We start from the raw sequence: 18,621 nt of genomic DNA, 5'->3' as shown, positions 1-18,621 counted from the left end.
CTTTTGTGACATTTGAAATCTTAATATGTTCATCACGAAACACCAAGCAGAGATTTGTTGCAACTGACTGGTATTCAGACTAGGGAGGAAGTAGAAGTAATTCCGAACTTAGTTGGAGCCTGTAATCATAATTTGGTATCCATTTCTTTACTTCTGAAAATAATGGCAGACCAAGGTCCTGGGCACCTTACTGCTCAAGGCTGATTTACCAAAGCAGAACAAGTCCATGTACAGTTGTCCAAAAGCTATCATTTCCCAAGTTGCTTCATATCTGCTTTTCCTGACTGCTATAAGAGCTCACTGCTAGTTTTCTCTCCTCTGACATTTTCTTGAGCTTTGCCTGCAATTTGTCCCTGTTTATTTGCTACATGTTACTCTGAGAAATCAGTTGTTCTTTGCACACTTGAATATCTCAACTGTGTGTTAGATAATAACTAAAGGTCATGTAACTATATCATATAGAGCGAAGACTAGTAATCCTAGCAGCCCCTCTTCATAAGCTGTAAGATCTTAACACTGTTCCATTACTATGCCTCTTTCTCCTCTATAATGTCCTCGTACCTCTGACCTGATAGCATTTTCCTGAATACTAGCTTTCTTCCAGTCTGTGAAATGCTACTTACATCCAGGTCCTTTATTTTATTAAAGTACATAGTAATAGCATGGCAAGATTTATTTATTTTGGCTTGACTTTTCTACTGCTGCCCCACATCTAATTAGGTTGGGAGATCCATTATTCCAAGTTCCATTTACCTTCCAAATTATTTCCATTATGAATATAACATTGTTTCTTATACTAACCATGAATTGTAATGGAACTCTGCTTTAGTCTTAGGTGCTGCCAGTTGAACTATCAGAAAGGAATTTCTTAAGAGTTCCCTGATTAATATCTTTCTTTAAATACTTGATTTTTATTTCTACAGTATGTACTTATGTCATTGGTCTAAAATTAGCAGTATCTCCTCTGCACTTAGCTTAAAAAGTAACATTCATATTGCTGGAGCTCTCCTAACTTTAATTGTCAGATTTCATAGTTCCAGATGTCAGTACTTCAGTACTTTATTTCATGGGAAATCTTTTGGTACAAATTTAAGTCTTCTTCCCTTATTTCTTACATTTTATTCATCATGTTCTTCTATCATTTTGGTTTTTCAGTTCAGTAATACTTATTTTGTGTCTTTTATTGAAACTGGAAAACAAACTTTCTTGATCTTCTGACTTTCACCAATTTCTTCTTTAAAAATAGACTATTCAGAGAACACCAACCACTCTATTAATAAGGATTACGAGAAACTCATTTGTTCTGTCACTAATGGTTACACAAATGGGATATTACTGCAGTTCCCTGGCAGGAATTCTTAGGATTCACTGTAATGTAATTTTATGGTGAAATAATCATAAAATAGCGATAAACTTGGTTTTCTCTTCATTTTATGCTACAGCTGGAGCGGAAAGGTATTTTATTCATAAAGTTTATAACAAGTTCTTCATTTGGATAATTGACCTGATTTCCAAACAATGTCTGTAAAATTTTAATCACTTAAAATTCTGTTGGCCTGTTAGGAGTGACCAGGGATTAATTAGAGTGTTTATGTAACAATTAAGGATTTCAAGGTAATGGAACTAGGACCTCTCAACGCATGAGATTGGGTGAAGGGAAAGACACATGCATGGTGGAATCACAGCTCTACCAAGTAACAGCTCTGCGTCTTTGGACAAGGCATATAATTTCTCTAATCCTCAGTTTCCTCATCTGAAAAATGGGGATCACGCCTGGCAGGATTGTTGCAATGATTGAGATAATAATATCTAAGTCTGGTGGCACTCTTGACTAGGCAGTCAGTAAGTAGCTATTATTATTACAAACACTGTAAATCTTCTGTTTTTCAGATTCTGCTCATAACTGTAGGAGAGAACTTGGTGCCTTTTCCACTGTGGAGTGGGTGATCATGAAAGTATTTTCCCTTCTTCAAAACTTACCTGATGAACCAGTTCTTCCTTGAGACAGACTGTACTGAGACAAAAGTCACCAGCAGAAGAAACTATGACCTTTATTAACAAAGGTGAATTAACATAACCAAGAGGATATTTGTAGTTTATCATTTACCCGCAAACTTTCAGTGTCTAGGTACCCTCTGAGTAGGCCTATACTTCCTGCCTTCAGTGTATGCATCTTCTGTAAGCTAGCAGGGCTATGTGGTGAAAATGCACAGGCACTGAAGGTGCTGGTAGACTGAATGGAAGAGGGGCTGAATCTAAGCTATACCCTTCTGGAGCCTAACGATAACCTTACCCTGAAAAAGAAAGACAAAGATCTTCGTCTGCTTGTTCTCCACAGGGATAAGACTCTTTTTACTAATTTGGGACCCAGATTAATTCATTTGGGCGTCTTGAGGGATCCTTTTTGGAAACATCCCAGCCACACATGCTAACACAAGTGCTGCTTCTGACTCGCTTTTGTTCCTTTCACCATAATTTACCAGTCTTTTCTGTTATAACCTCTTAGGTTATATCCTTTAATTTCTGGGCTCTTAGTTTAGTTTCTGTAACAGAACGCATGAAATTGGGAAGAAGTCCTCAAAGTATTGTACTTCAGATGACAATTGTTTTGTCTTTGTAATAGCTTAACAAATAAATCTAGGTTTTCTATATTATTGAACTCTCTTCACTAAAACCATTAAGGAGAAATGTTTTTAAAAATTAATGTTGGCAAACAATGAGAATCTTGTTTGTCTTATTTTTGTTCGACTTATTGAGAAAATGAACATGAAATGAGTAAGAAAATGTATCATTAGAATTGCTGGCAAATATTTGGTAGGGCAAGGATTTAACACATTTTAAGGAGTATCTGCTTCTTCCACATGGATTAGGTGTGATTTTTTACAGCATACTTATCAATTCTCTATTTTTGTTTATATTTAGAGATTTGTACTTGAATTTCAATACCATTATATGTCCTTAAAAAAAGGTTAGAAAAGCTATTCAGAATCACTTGGCTAATTAGTGACTAAACTTTGTCACCACTAAGCCCAGTGTTCTTTTCAACACTTCCACTTGGTTTCCCTCAGCCTATGTGGTAGACTAAGAAAAGAGCAATTTTTCTTTTTCTAATCCTTCAAGAGATACTGAATTTGTTATAATTGGCATGTAAAAGGGCCACTTGAATGGGCACTGAAATTTACTGAGACCTTTGTACCAGCCACTGTCCTGGGTTCTTCATATACATTATGCATATAATATTCATAACTATACGAGCTGTAAGTGCTATTATTATCCTACTTTAGAGATAAGGAAATAGTTTGCAGAGAGAGAAAGTAGTGCTTAACATGATAGAGATAGTGATCTGTGATTTTTAAGCCTTATCATCTATCAACAGCTGAAAGGAAGTAAATTCTCTTTACTCTGGGGTTTTCAGTGTACAGCATAGGAAGTTCCCAAATTTCTCTGCTCCAAATCCAGCAGCACTCATTCTATCCTAGACACTTATCCATTCCAGTAAGCAGGCAGGGTGTTCTCATGGGCTGATCTTAGAAATTCTACCTGAGTTCCTTTTTAAAGTCTTGCTTACAGACTTGTAATCCTAACTATTCAGTGAAACATAAAGTTCTCTGATAACATATCAACAAAATGTCAAGAAGATTCTGTGCACTGTGTTTCCTGTAGGCACTGCTGTGGCCAGCCTGCTATTGTGTATAATGTCCTCAGCTAAGATAAAGGAGGCCAAGCATCTCCTGGCTTGGCAGACAAGATACTTGACCTCTCAGGACCTGTTTCCTCATATGTAAAACGAGGGGAACAGAGTAAATGGCTTTCAAAGATTCAGCTGTAACATTCTGTAATACTAGTCAGCTGCACCCATAGCTCTGAGACAATAGGAGAAGGTAGGGAAAAATTAGGTCAGACTTTTAAAAAGTTAGATTCATAATAATCAGCAAGCCAACATTTCTTGATTCTATATGAGCTTAATTTTAGAATTGCTAGAATTGTTTTATTTCTTGATGTGGAGAAAATTTAAAGAAAGGCACAGACGTTTTCTTCCCATAATGTGAGTTAATCTAAAATATCCCTAAAGGCTGTGGTTAGTGGTCATCTCATTTAGATTCTATCATTTTTAAAATGCATTCATTAAAATGTGATCCCAGTGGATTTTTTTCCTCCCTCAGCTCAGTTTGTCAGATATTGATACTTTTCAGATAAGCTTGTTTAAATCTTTGTAGAGTATGTATTTTGAGATCTTGTTAGGATCTTTGCCAGTATTAAAGAGAAATTATGCACAGGTGATCATAATATATAGTTCTTTTACTTTTAGAAAAAGATAAATATGTTTACTCATTGTTCAAAGAGTTATTTAGATGGCATTTGGTATATCTGCAGGATTTCAGGTAGTAGCACTACTATATAGCTAATTCTCATGCAAAGCCCATTTTAAAAGTATTTGCAGAATTGGTGAACCTACACCTGGTACCCATCTTCTGTGGCTAATATATAGTAATTGAATTGAATTCCAAGCCAATCCCATATGAGGATTCTCATAGAATTATTGTCATCCCTCACCAAAGAAGCTGAAACAGAAACATTTTTTATTACTATTTTATCCTCACCCGAAGACATGTTACTGATTTTAGAGAGAAGGAGAGGGAGAGAAACATTGACTGGTTGTCTCTCGTACACGCCCTGATCAGGGACTAAACCTGCAACTCAGGCATGTGCCCTGATGGGGAATCAAACCACTATCCTTTGGTATGGAATGACACTCCAACCAACTGAGCCACACCGACCAGGGCACAGAAACATTTTTGTTAGCATCTCACTCTTTCTGCTCACATATATATAAATAAAACAAATATGTAATTTGGGGGAGTTCATAATTTTAGATGAGAAGTCAAAACCTTTTGGGAGAGCAGTGAACATAGTTTTTATTCACTGTTTTTAATATAATTTTAAGAAGATAAAATAGAGATATAATCTGGGGATAAGAAGGCTAAATAAAAATATACAGACAGCTATCAGAGGGGAAGGGGGTTGGGGGCTGGGTGAAAAAGGTGAAGGGATTAAGCAAGAAAAACCTCAGACAATAGCATGATGATTACAAGAGGGAAAGCGGGGTGGTGGGGGGAGTAAAGGGGTAATAAATGGTGATGGAAGGAGACTTGGGGTTGTGAACACACAACACAATATATAGATGATATAGAACTGTACACCTGAAACCTACATAATTATATTAACCAATGTAACCCCAATAAATTCAACTTAACAAAACATAAACAGGTTACTAATTCTTAGGATTTAAAAAAATTATTTTGAATATTATATGAATCACTAATATACTCAGTCTAACAGCAACAGAGGAATCATAACATCTTATTTAGACCACCCCTATACTAGAAAAACAACCATGATACAGGTGAAACTCAGCTTCACGTTTGGAAGATGGAGAGTGGCAAAGGGACGGCTTTATTTTTATTTTTTAAAAATATTAATTTTCTTAGAGGGGAAGTGATGGAGAAAAAGAGGGAGAGAAACATTAATAAGTTGGCCCTCACTTGCACCCCGACACGGAACCAAACTCACAACCCAGGCAGGTGCCCTGACCAGGAAACAATCCAGTGACCTTTCGCTTTGCGAGATGACACCCAACCAGCTGAGCCACGCAGGCCAGGGCCAAAGGGACCATTTTAAAGGAAACAGCCATTTTGAATTGTTCCCATGGCTGGAGCCTTTGATATTTTGCAAGAGAAAACTGGATTTCTATGTGAAAAAGACTTAAAATACCAGCTTTTTATTTTTAAATAAAACATGTCAGAGACTGCATTTAGCCATTGTCACAATTTTATGAATTCTGCTTTTACAATAGAAACTGCTACGGTGTGCATCTGTAAGTCCATGACAACCGAGCTGGCTGGCTGCCTTCCTGGGTAGCCTGCTGTGCAGTGCAACCTGCAGGTGTTAAGAGAGGACTATCTACAAGGTGATCACCAAGCTGCACTTAAATTACCTGGCAATTTATCACTTGCTTAATTGATTATTGCTCAAACAGATTTTATTTCACCCCATATTTTTTTACTTCAATTCTAACCCTGATAATGGAATTGCCTTTGAAGAGAAAAACACCTAACTTTTATGGCCTGAACTTTTAATAAGGTAGACTTCCTACAATAAAGGAAAGCTTCTAATAGAGGCAAATTTGAAGGTTCTTTAAAAAAAGAAAGAAAAGGCTAGTTAATTCCTAAACAGATTTTAACATTATAAAGTATTTACTATTTCTTCAAAATCTTCAGTTTTCCTTTAGTCATACTGATGATCAAGAAGATTTTTTTGTATTGAAGTAGAAGTCCTAAAAAAGGTATTTGGCTGTATTTGACCTTGCACAGGCTAGTGAACCCCCTGTAGATTTAGTTTCCTTATCTGTAGAACAGATTAAAAATACATGCCCTACCTACTTTGATTAGGATCAAATAAGAGTGTGAAAAGCTTACATCTTGATTTTGTATGGGTGCTTTGTGTGACTATATCCTATTGAAAAATAACAGCTTGCCTAAAGCTAGTGAGAATCTCTATTTAGAGAACATATTTTACATTAGAATATATTTAAAATGTAGGAAACCCCTTGAGTATGAGTGGATATATAATCTACTTCCAAAAGCAACTTTCCTATTGAAAGATGACACTGGGTATCATTGTGTGAGGGACTGGCTGAAAAGTATCGTCTCTCTGGCTCTGTAAGCATGACTAGTAGTACTTTGGTTAAAAATCCTGTTCATTCAAGGGACACTTGATATACAACTCTTTCTTTGGGTCTACCATCAACTTCCTTTCCCTTCTCACCTCATTTTTTTTTCTCATCAAAATTAAGAATTATCACTTGAGATTTATATTTAATGTAGTGAGCCTTTTCTAGCAGCATTTAATACACACTCAAAAGAACAAGTCTTAGCTGAGAATCACAGGGTCCCTCGTTTTCACAGTAATTTTTCTAAGTCCCAGTGATGAAAACTAAGGCAGCTTCCTCATGGAAGCTAACATGAATGAATCCAGTGCGTTGACTAAGAGGTGATAAAATCTTTATCACATCCAGCTCGACTGTCCTGTACTTAGTCTTTTGGAATAGTTATTCCTTTTTATTAGTCGAATGGTTGTTATACAGCCATGGAAGGAAAAAGCTGAACATCAAAATCATCGACAATACACCTGAAAGATAAAATACAATAAAATCAAATTAGCTACATCAGTTCTACATGAAATGTAGGTCTTTTCTAAATCTAATATTCTCACATTATTCGTCTTCAACCATGAATCCTTAGAAACAGTATGTACTTGGAAAAACCAGTAAGATCTAAACATTTATTTAAAGGATAAACAAAACTGAAATATTTGGAGCTCTAGTTCTGGCTCCATCACTGACTTGCTGAGTGAGAAACTCTGGTCTCTATTTGCTCTTTAAAATGGCAACACTCTCCCCTCTGCTCTGGGGATGTACGGGGAGAATAAAACAATTGAAAGCACTCTTGAGTTTTCACTTGGAATGCTCAAAAAAAGAACAATATGTTAAATTACTTTCTCTCTTCTCACTTTTCCCCCATCAATTTTAACCATTAATAGCTTTTAAAGCTATATCAACCAAAATATCTAAAATAATTTTGGTTAATGCTGAAATTTTAAATCTTAAATATGTAAAAAAAAAATCACATATTAGTCAGTCTTCACTTTGAGATCACAGAGACAAATCTAGCATGTAGGCACTGGCTGAGTTTCAGTGGGGCCCAGGGATGGAGGAGAGTGAGCCACAGGCTCAGGTCACTCTTGAACGGGAAGTCTCCAATAGTTAATGTGTGTTTATCTTAACGTTCCTAGGTTTAAAGTTCTAGGTCAATTTAAACTAGGACTAAGAATGAGTTTTTGTCACATGCAGATTTGATATTTACTCTTGCTTGGTAACAACAGGAACCCTTAAGTTTTAACTATCATTTGGATAGCTTAACATTTTAAAAAGATGAGTCTGTTTGCAACCAAAGGCTTGAAATGAAAAAAATGTCAGAAACTATCCTTGTTAACTGATCCACCAAATTTGACATTTTCTTTATAAAGTCAGAGCTAGAAAATAAGACATTGCATTTAAAACTTTTTTTCTAAAATGGAATTTCCATTTCATATAAGCATATGTAATTTGCTAATTTTCATTCTGTGAAATGTGTGAATTAGAGAATTAATTTTACATACAGCCTTACAGTCAAATTTATAACATTTTCAATTAATTTTGGGGAGATGGGAAGGAAGCATTAAAAGAATTACAATATATGCTCTGAGGAGAAACAGAAAAGAACATGGTTTCAGAGAACAGCTTGCTCCCTGCTGGGTCAGAAAAGGAAAGAAGATCGCTGTCTAGAGACTCCCATGCCCTGCACTCTGTGCCATTGCCTAATGTAGTTTTAACAGGGTTTTGTTTGGTTTGACTAGCCCTTTGAATGATTCTTGTAAAATTATACTTTCTTATATTTCCCATCCTTATTTGAGTTTGTGATCTTACTTCATTTGAGGCCATTTTCTTTTTCCAGTGAGACTGTAACTTCAATGTATGGCAAAATTCATTGTAAGCTGGAAGTCAGCGCTTCCAAAACTGCCCTTTATTCACGTCTTTAGTCCACATATATGGAAGGATTCCTGTATTGTTTCTCATTCATAAATCTCTTTGAAAAATATAGGAACATGCCTCTTTAAACCAAAAACTACAAAAGGAATTTTATGTTGAATCTATCTAGAAAAAAGCTAGGAGGTCTTTAGGCTAGCTAAGAATCTTTGAATGCTTATTTTCAACAAGCTAAGTAGGGCCATATTAATTACAAAAAAAAAGTTGATCCCAATTCCAGTTTTAAAAGATTCCTTAAATAGGAAGCAAAGAAATGGATAAAAGTCTATTTGTTTTTTGTTTGAGTTATTTTTGGATAAGTGGTTTTGGTAATGACTGTAAGGGATAGTACTTCCGTGTTTGAACTGCAATAAGGTGGAGAGAAAATACAATCTGTTTTCTCTCCCTGCTGCTTTAGTCTGTATACTTTCTAAAGGGGTTAGAGATGATTGTTTCTCTTTTATCCAGCCTGAGATTCTTTTTTCCCCCCCAGGTATTCTTCAGGACGAAGTTACTGAGTGATTGAACTTGAAAACGCGTGTTTAAAATGTTAGGGTCCTTTTACAGGGAGTGTAATTATTTCTGATTTCTTTTCTTATAAAATTCTTCTAGAAATGCCTACTTTTTGTGTTCTTTCAAGTACTAGGTGAAATAATTCCTTAGTATCATGGCCTATTAATATTGTAGTTGGAACACTTTAACAAGTATGTATATAATGTTAATAATATATGTTTGATTTCAAATAAGACATATTGGAGATTTTTTTAAATAGAAATTATTACTAGGCCGGTCCAGTTAGTGACCTTTTTAACTTCCTCATTAACTGCAGTGACATTTTTAACTCTTAAATTCAAAAATAGAGAAAATTTATCTTTAAAGTAGTTGTTATTGGAAAACACTAGCAATCTGTTGAACTAAAAAAAAAAAAAAAGGCACCATTATTAGCATTTTAAAATGCAACCCTGGCTGGTGTGGCTCAGTGGATTGAGCATTCCCAGTCAGGGTACATGCCCGTTGGGGGCGTGTGAGAGGCAACTACATGTTGATGTTTCTCTCCCTCGCTTTCTCCCTCCCTTCCCCTCTTTCTAAAAATAAATAAAATCTTTAAAATAAAATAAAATGCAGGTGTTCTCTGATATTCTTCATATTTAGACCTATATATTACTATTGAACATAATAGATACTAAATAGAGGAATGGAAGGTAAATGGTAGGAGTAAAGTGTGATGGCTATTCAAACCTGTTATGCTACTTGTTCCCTTTAAAAAAAAAAAAGAGCAACAAGAAACAAAATGCTAACTATGGATAAAAAGGATGAACTAATAGAAAGCCAGGCATCCTCATTCATCTATAGTTATGAATTATAATCAGGCTTAAAACAAATGACTAAACAGAATCAAGAAATGCTGATAACTTATATAAAGAAGTACATATTATGGCTACAGTTAGTCATACCTCGGTACTCATCAGCTTCTGTACTCATCACATTTTGATGAGAAAAAAAATGTTTCAGCACTCAGTGCTTGCTCAGGATTCATCGCACTTGCTAGAACTTGTGAACTCGTATGAGTCACAACGCCGCCCCGCAAGAAAAAGTGCTTCATCATTTGGTACTGGTCAGTCTCAGCACTCGTCAAGAGTTCTGGAATGAATTAAGGACTAGTACCAAGGTACCACTGTATATTTTTATTTTTTATTTGGCCCATCCCAATAGAAGTAAAAGGAATGAATCTTACAGGTTTTAAAACCATGTTCATTACAGGTATACATTGTTTTATGAGATGCTTTTCTGCAAAATGAATCAAATGAACTAAATAAATAGTATTTTATATGGAGCTCACAAATTTGAAAAAACTAATTACTTAAAAAAAAGGATTATTTTAAATGAAATTAATCACTCACTTTTTTTGCCCTCATATCCTAGAGTTTTTAAAAGTGGCATCATACTTGAAACTGACTGCCCTTAACTTGATAATTTTGTTTCTTTGAAGATAAAAACAGTTTTAAAGGATACTGCACAAGATAAACTGTTATTTCAGGCATGTTAACTACCTTTTTCATATTCTTTCTTGTGTGTACTCAGGCTTTGGAAATTGACATATTACAGTGACATTCCATACCATATTGTAAGAGAAACTGATCTTTCAATCATATTAAATAAAAATATGCTTACCTAAAGAAGGAGCCAGCCAATATACTATAAAAAATTGAAGGAATGCTTCATCAAAACACTTGAAATGTAGTGAAAGTGCCAAAGCTGGATTAAATATAGCTCCTGTTAGACTTCCTCCTGTAATACATTTTAAGCAGAGTGATACCAAACCATAATGTATCTTAAATTCTCTTGCAACTGAAAATAAAGGGGTTACTAAGTGCAACTTTTGTTTTACATACTTAAGTACAGGACTCCCTGGGTATCTGGTTCCAGGACCCCCCACAGATACCAAACTCCACAATTGTTCAAGTCCCTTATTATAAAATGGCACAGTAACTGCACATAACATATATACAGTATTCCCTCACTTATCACTGGTATTTATGTTCTAGACCCCCGTGATAGGTGAAAATTCGCAAAGTAGAAATCTTACATTTATTTTAGTATTTATATATATTTTAAGGCTTTATAAACCCTTCCCACACACTTATAAACCGTTCCCAGTCCCTTATTAATCTTTCCCACTCCCTTATTAACCTTTTCCACACTTTTATAAACACTACTTATGTTCTTAAACATATTCTACACTCTTAAACCTACGCAACTTTAACAACATGCGTATACAGTACCGCAAAATCCCGCAGTATAGCGAAAAATCCGCGATAAATAATTAAATATAATATTTTTAAAAATCCTGCGATACAGTGAGGCCACGATAAGTGAACCGCGATATAGAGGGGGACTACTGTATTCTCATCCTCCTATATACTTTAAATCATATCAAGATTACTTATAATACCTAATACAATGTAAGTGCTATGTAAATAATTGTTTGTTTAGGGAATAATGACAAGATAAAATGTACGCATTCAGTACAGACACAACCATCATAAGGCCCAGCTACATAGTACATGTCAGGAACAATGTAACATTTTTTTAAAGAATATTTTTGATTGCCCTGGCCAGGTAGCTCAGCTGGTTGGAATGTTGCCCTGATACACCTAGGATGCGTGTTTGATCCCCAGTCAGAGCACATACAAAAATTAACCAATGAATGCATAAATAAGTGGAACAAGGGGGGACGGGGGAGGGAGAGAAGGGGGATAAGTAAGGGAAGGGTTTAGTCAAAGAACGTGTATAAATGACTCATGGACATGGACAATGGGGAGGGATATGATTGCGGGAGAAGGGATGGGCTGGGTGGGGGGGAGCAATGGGGGAAAAATGGGACAACTGTAATTGAAAAACCAAAAAATAAAAGAAAAAAAAATAATAAGTGGAACAACAACAAGAAGAATAGTTTTGATCCATGGTTGCTTGAATCCGTGGATTCAGAATCCATGGATTCAGAACCTGTGGGGTTCCAAATACAGTGGTCAACTGTATTCTTATTCTGGGATCTTTGCAGAATCACCTGGCATATTATAGAGTATAGAAATGGATTATAGATTACAGTATATCCAGTGCAAAAAAAAAAAAAAAAAAAAAAAAAGACAAAGAGCATTAAGAGAGGTAATCCAGTGCTTTTCCTGGATATTATTGTAAAATGCACATTCATGTTGAATCTGCTCTATTGTTTTCTATAATGTTTTATGAAACAGGAGATCTGGCTGTCCTTAACACTGATCAATTTAAGTGAATGAATTATAAAAATAAAACAAAAATGCATTTAAAAATGGATACAATACCCCATGTTCCTCTTGGGCATAGCATACCTTTGTGTTGAAAACAAGAAGTAAAGTGGACCAAAGCATTATTGACTCCATTTGTACTCATCTAGGGAGCCCTGAAGAAGTAACTGAGTGGTATGGAAATTATACCTCAGTAAAGTGGTTTCAAAAATTTTTTTTATAAAGAAGTGACTGACAAGCTGTGAACGATAAGCACAAATTCTAACTGTTGACTACTCTTCAGTATTCATGTCTAGCTCTGCACCCAGTGTATCTCTGACCTGTGGCTTAGGAGTTCTTGCTACACAGCAAGAAAGGAAAGGCATATGAAGACGGACTGCCTGTCCAACAGTACTCACCAGAGCTATGGCTCAGCTTTGCAGAACACACTCTTAAGATTATCCCTGTGATAGTGACATTTCTGGTGGTCCGTCCATATGGGCACACACCTCTGCCCCTGACTCAGCAACAGAGATAGAGTCCAAGATCTTCACAGATTTTATATTGACATACATCATTATACCATGTTAATTGTTTTTGTAAAATGCAGCAAAGTAAAATTGAAAATTTTACTTTCATGAGCTTTCACTGAGATTTGACACCTGATAGTGTGAAAATATTGAAGCTGTGTTCACATGAAGCTGTTGAACAATGAACCAAGTTTTTGGGATAGCTAAGAGTTTTCTTCTAGCACACTAGCCTCATAGCATGATTCATATTCCTGCCTCAGCAGTTACAAATTACATCATATCATGGACCTTCAGAATCATTCTCAAATAGTCAAATCCTGGAATGTTAAATCTCCAACTGCCAAGCGCCAACAGAATTGTTGGGTTGCCAGCAGGTCATTTCAGTTCAATTCCACAAAATTATTGAGTTCCTACACACCATGGGCAGAAAGATAAGGACTCACACAGACCTTTACAATATAATTAATACATGCTATGATAATATAATTAGTGACCTGTTTTTTCTTTTCATCTATCAATAAAAATAGATTGAAGCATGGCCCTCATAATTAGTTTACTTTGGTATTCCGAAGTCAAAGTCTTTCCAATATGTCTTAAGAACACTGTCAGTCAGTCTTGTACCATCCTAAAACTTAAAACTACTTCACTCCCTTTATCTTCAAGTCCTCACATCGCCAGTTCTGCTCAGTGTGACTTGATGGAAGCTGCCCCTCCTACCAAGAGGTAGAGTCTATTTCTAGTCTCTTGAATGTAGACTGGCTTTGTGACGCACATAGATGGACAGACATAATGCAGCAGAAGCGATGCTATGTGGAGTCTGAATATGAGCGACGCTGTCTGAATTCTAGGTTCAGCTTTCAATAAACCTGTCAGCCCCCACTTTTTGCCTCTTGCTGTCGTAGAACAGTGCTTTGACCATGTAAATAAGCTAGTCTATGCTGCCGGGTCATGAGGCCACCTGAAGAAGTGAGGCACCTGGGATGATAGTTGGTATCAAGTACCAGACACGTGAGTGAGACCACCTTGGCTTTTCCATCCCCAGCAACTGACCAGCTATCAGAGGACTTTTCTATTTAACCCTTAGAATCATGAAAAATAATAAATTATTGTCATTTTAAGATTGGGGGCAGTATGTTACATAGTAATAGTTAACTGATATAGAAATCCATACCAGGAGCAACTTCTGTTTTAATGAAGCCTCAACATTTGCCATTGGCACTGACTTTGATATTTTAGACTGGATAATTCTTTGTTGTAGGTGCTGTCCTGTGCATAGTAGGATATTTACCAGCATCCCTGGCCTTCACCCACCAGATGCCAGTAGCATATCCATCCCTCTTCCACCCCCCACGTCTGACATTGTAACAACTGAAAATATCTCCAGACATTGCCAAATACTGGGGGCAAATTTGTTCCCTATTGAAAACTACTATCCTGTAGAAACACTGTTACTTGTGTACAAGTAGACATACCTGTATACAAGGTTGTTTAATTATAGTAGCAAAGAACAGGGAAAAACCTACAGGCCCATTCATAAGAAAATAGCTAAGTAAGTTAATTTATTATTAATTTGGAAGACCATTCAATATTTTGGAATAATGAGATAAATTTCTTCACTAACATAAATTTCCAAGATATATCATTCAACAATCACTATCAGAAAAAGCAAATCACAGAAAGTAAGGTATGGAACTTTTTATGTTGACACACACATAATGGTTTCCACAGGGTCTCATCCATATGTATAATAAATGCACATAGAAAAGTTTGAAAGCACACACACACGCATGCTTGGAGGTTACCCTGGAGGGAAGAGTAGGTAGGGAAGGAGAAGGGACAAGGCATGGAGGATGGCAGTCAAAAGTCACTTCCAGTGTCACTGGTAGTGTTTCAATTTTTTACAAAAAGAACACATTCATGTATTACTTGTGTAATTAAACTTGAATTATTCAAAAAGAATCATGCACCAGACAGAGAACTAACAGAAAATGCCTTCGAAAAATAAGTTACTATTTATTGACATTTGAAGGGGAGGAGACATAACACATGTTGAAGAACAGGTATCAACGGGGAGATCCAGCAAGCTAGCTGATGGTGAAGCGTCTTAGAGGACAGCATGAACTGAATGAAGTCACCACAGTGAAAGACTAAGTCCCAGATCTGGCCATTCGAGGCACTAATGTTTCTCAGTACTCCTAAAGGGAATCAAATTCTCTGACAGAATGACACTCTTAAAATCACATAAGACTCATATATAAGCCAGAATATCAATTAACTAATTTACAGTGGAAGCTAGCCCTTTCCAGTGGCCAGAATATTTGCGCCAGGTACTATGCTCCAAACTTGAATACATTACTGTATTCTTCACAATAAAATAGATAGTATTATTCTTCATTTTAAAGATGAGGAAACCGAAGCCCAAATTAAGTACCTCTCCTAAGGACACAATCCAACTCCAAACCTGTTCTCTTAACCATTCTATTATAACTGTCCTAATAGAAACTATTTTGGACCTTTGTTTGAATCTGTTTTTCATCTTTAAATTGGCACCTATCTCATATGGTTATTGTATTAAAAATGAAAACATGTAAAGAACCTAATTTTCTTCTTTGACAAATAATTTTATCTATATTCTTCATGATTTATAAGGATCCAAAAAAAACTCCTGAATGAAGTAATGAAAATAAATAAAAATACTACAGTTTCTTCAAATAATTTATTATGCTTATTTTGAAAGTCCATAGATATCAAATATGTATTATTCCTTTCTGTATAATTTAAAAAGTGAAAGAGCATTTGCTAATTCATTCACTCATTCTAAAAATCCTTACTGAGTATTTATTTTGTACCAGGTGACACTATGCTACATTGTGGTTATACGTTATCATGAATAAAACAATTTTAGTCTCTCATAAAACTTACCGTCTGCTGGAAGAAGACAGGCATTACCTCAGAAAAAATAAGTTACTACAAAGGAAACGAACAGGGTTCTGCAATAAAGGTAACTTAGATGTGTAAAAAAAACATACCTTTTCAATATCAAATTAATTTTAAAGTGAATGCAGTTCTCTTTTATCCTGTTCATTGAGCTAAATTCTCCCATACCTAAATTAAGGAAGATTTGCTTGGAATCTGCATGAGTAATTTTATAGCTCTAATATGCTAATCACAGCAATTTTTAACTTTGGGAAGCCAATAAATACATAAGTGGCAATGACATCAATGGCTTCCATGTGCACATCAAAGTGCAGGTGCTAAATCAATAAATACACAATCAGACACCTGGTCACTGGTTATCCAAAGAACCCATGGCTACGTTGCTGGATAGTTAAGTTCTATAATCTTGAAATACATAATCAGTTATTTTGATGTGACCCATATTGGTGATTTCTGAGTACACTCAAGTGTGTCCCCAACTGTGGCATAACTTTTTTGCAAGGGATGAATCTGTACATATATGGGGGATATTTCTGCTTTAGCCAAAACCTAAAACTTTAATAACCAACACTTCACCAACCCCTCAAATGTGCATATATCCTGCCTTCTTGTCTATACCATTTGTTCCCACTCATGTCTACAAAAAGAGTGGCAAAGGGAAAGGCAAACGGAAACAGAATGGAAAGTTTCGTTTTTCACTCTAGGTAGGAGTCCTTATCCTAAGGTTTGCTTCTACTCATAGTTTCACTTTGAATGGGCAGAAGATAAACTTTTACTACACGTTTCCTTGACTCCAAAACGTTTTATAATTCAGTATAGTCCCAATTAAGACATTTTGTTGTAACCTTGTAAAATGACACGTTTCATTAAACTTTTGTTTCTGCATCTGAGATCTGTCAAACAAGTGGTTTACAAGAAATCCACAGATTTCTCAAGCGTTATTTGTTTTTAAAAAGCACCTTTAATTTCAAGAAAGTTTTAATTTTAAAAGACATCTTTCCTGATAGGTCGCTTAAAAGTTCATTTATTACTCAAGATGAATTATTAAGGACATAAGAAATGGCTTTAAGTAATTTTTCAGGAAAAGAACTAAGAAATAGAACTACATAATTTCTACTTGCCACTCTTACTCCTAACCAATCATGTCAGGATCACTTTTCAGTGAGTGTCAGAAAGGATCTTTACTAGGTTGGCATGAGGAAAGAGGTAGCTGGAAAGTTATCTTCCTCTCTACCATTAAAACAACCCCTTGTGGGATATCTGAACCCTTGGCATTATCTCAGAAGATCTCAGTTACAGCACAGAAGTGGCTGCTGCTTCTGGGTATTCAAAAAAGCACTGAATGGAGGATCTATATGTCGGCCCTATCCTTAAAACACTGGATGCAAAATGTTTAGAATAACGGTAATATTAATATTGACATTACAGAGGTTCGGGGGGTTCAAATATATCTTGGTAAAGAACTTAGAGCCTCGGGTCATAGAGGCTCCGGACGTACCAAGCGTTCTGTGGGAGTAACAAACCTGCATAGACCAAAAAGGTGATGAGTGCTGCCAGCAGGTGGATACGAAGCTTGGTTCGGACCTCCTGGAAGTGCAGCAAAGCACTGTGGAAGATAAAGGAACAGATGGCCTCTATGACGAAGGCTTTGGGCAAGTCGATGTGGATGGGATTCCTGCAAGCGAAGCTCCTCTCGCTGTCGTGATACCTGGTCAGTCCCAGGCTCCACAGGGCGCCCATACAGTACCTGCTGCCCAGGGCACCAATCAGCTGAGCCAACAGCCTCAACGCCCCTATCTCGGGGGTCATTCCCCCCAGCATCATCTGCATCATCACACCGCACGGGTTGCTGAAGGTGCCCACCAGAGTCAGGCCATGCACGAACGAGAAAAAGTAGACTAGCGTCAGCGGCCAGGTGGGGTGCGCAGGTTCCTGCTCGCTCAGCAGTTGCAGCTCATGGGTGCAGCAGCAGAGCTGTACGGTGGCCAGAAACTCCAAGACAAAGGTGTGGGCCGTGGGCCTGTGCATATGCCGCTGGAGGGCCACGCGAGACAGCGCCACGAACAGCACGGTCGACAGCATCAACCCCAGCGAGGTGCAGGTGTCCTGCACCTCGGGCCAGAGCCCTCGCAGCGCCGTCATGGCTCGCTCCCCTGCACCCTGAGCTGCCCGGTCTTCTCGGAAGCGAGCGGTCTACAGGCTGGAGTCCGAAGTCCGCAGCCCCGCCCCCTCCTCAGACTCGGGGCGGGCGGACTCTACCCGAGCTGGGGCCCCGGGCGTCACGCTGGAGGACTCCTCCCCCGCTCCCGGCTCCAACTAAGGTGTTGGGACCTGAGCCGGGGAAAAGGGGAGGGGAAGGGAGGGGAGAGGACGGCAGGGGAGGGGGGGCAGGGGCGGTGCGGGAAGCTCTGCTAGAGCACTGGCGGAGGGCTAGTGGCCCAGCCAGACCGACACGGACACGCCCTCGGGCCGTCTCTCAGGGACTGGAAGCTGCGCGAGCGGGGCCGGGAGCGGAGGGACGCCGCGCCGCCCGGGGACGGCAGCGCATGCGCGTGGCGGCCCGTGAGCCCTAGCCGGCGCTTGCTCGGGGACCCCAGGATTTGGGGCCAGGCCTCCCGCAGCAGGTTCGCCCAGCGCAGAGTAGGAAAGTGAACGAACACTGCGCTTTGACAGTGGCTTTGAAGCAAGGAACCTGAGGGTTTTCCTACCCGGTGCTAAAACTGTAAAACCGTTAAGCTGCAAAGACACCTAAAGATCATCTTGGCCA

At 37.7% G+C, this 18,621-nt stretch overlaps 2 protein-coding genes across 2 annotated transcripts in view; one reads left to right on the top strand and one right to left on the bottom strand.

The window, feature by feature from the left end:
- Positions 1–9,578, top strand: part of CLNS1A (chloride nucleotide-sensitive channel 1A) — a 31,671-nt gene extending 22,093 nt beyond the window's left edge. The window contains exon 7 of the mRNA XM_090265720.1: positions 1,891–9,578. The gene's annotated coding sequence lies outside the window, so the exon portion shown is untranslated. The remainder of the gene's footprint in view (positions 1–1,890) is intronic.
- AQP11 (aquaporin 11) lies at positions 4,564–18,136 on the bottom strand. The gene is made up of 3 exons (XM_090265711.1): positions 17,378–18,136; positions 10,796–10,912; positions 4,564–7,188 (listed from the first exon to the last, which is right to left on the bottom strand). The coding sequence occupies exons 1-3, from the start codon at positions 17,994–17,996 to the stop codon at positions 7,109–7,111; spliced, it is 816 nt and encodes a 271-aa protein (XP_090121837.1). The 5' UTR covers positions 17,997–18,136; the 3' UTR covers positions 4,564–7,108.
- Between the last annotated feature and the right edge of the window lie 485 nt (positions 18,137–18,621).

This window comes from Furipterus horrens, unplaced genomic scaffold (assembly GCF_987537825.1).
Source record: "Furipterus horrens unplaced genomic scaffold, mFurHor1.1.pri manual_scaffold_2, whole genome shotgun sequence".
NCBI classification, from domain to species: domain Eukaryota; kingdom Metazoa; phylum Chordata; class Mammalia; order Chiroptera; family Furipteridae; genus Furipterus; species Furipterus horrens.
Note: the sequence above shows the minus strand (reverse complement) of the source record. Positions and strands in the feature narration are given on the sequence as shown.

What these genes read in the sequence shown, in the direction of transcription:
- AQP11 (XM_090265711.1), bottom strand. Translation starts at nt 17,996, where the DNA reads ATGACGGCGCTGCGAGGGCTCTGGCCCGAGGTGCAGGACACCTGCACC. An exon ending in CACCTTTTTGGTCTATGCAG is followed by an intron (nt 10,913 to 17,377) that starts GTTTGTTACTCC and finishes AATGTATTACAG; the next exon opens with GAGGAAGTCTAACAGGAGCT. An exon ending in TTGGCTGGCTCCTTCTTTAG is followed by an intron (nt 7,189 to 10,795) that starts GTAAGCATATTT and finishes TTTATCTTTCAG; the next exon opens with GTGTATTGTCGATGATTTTG.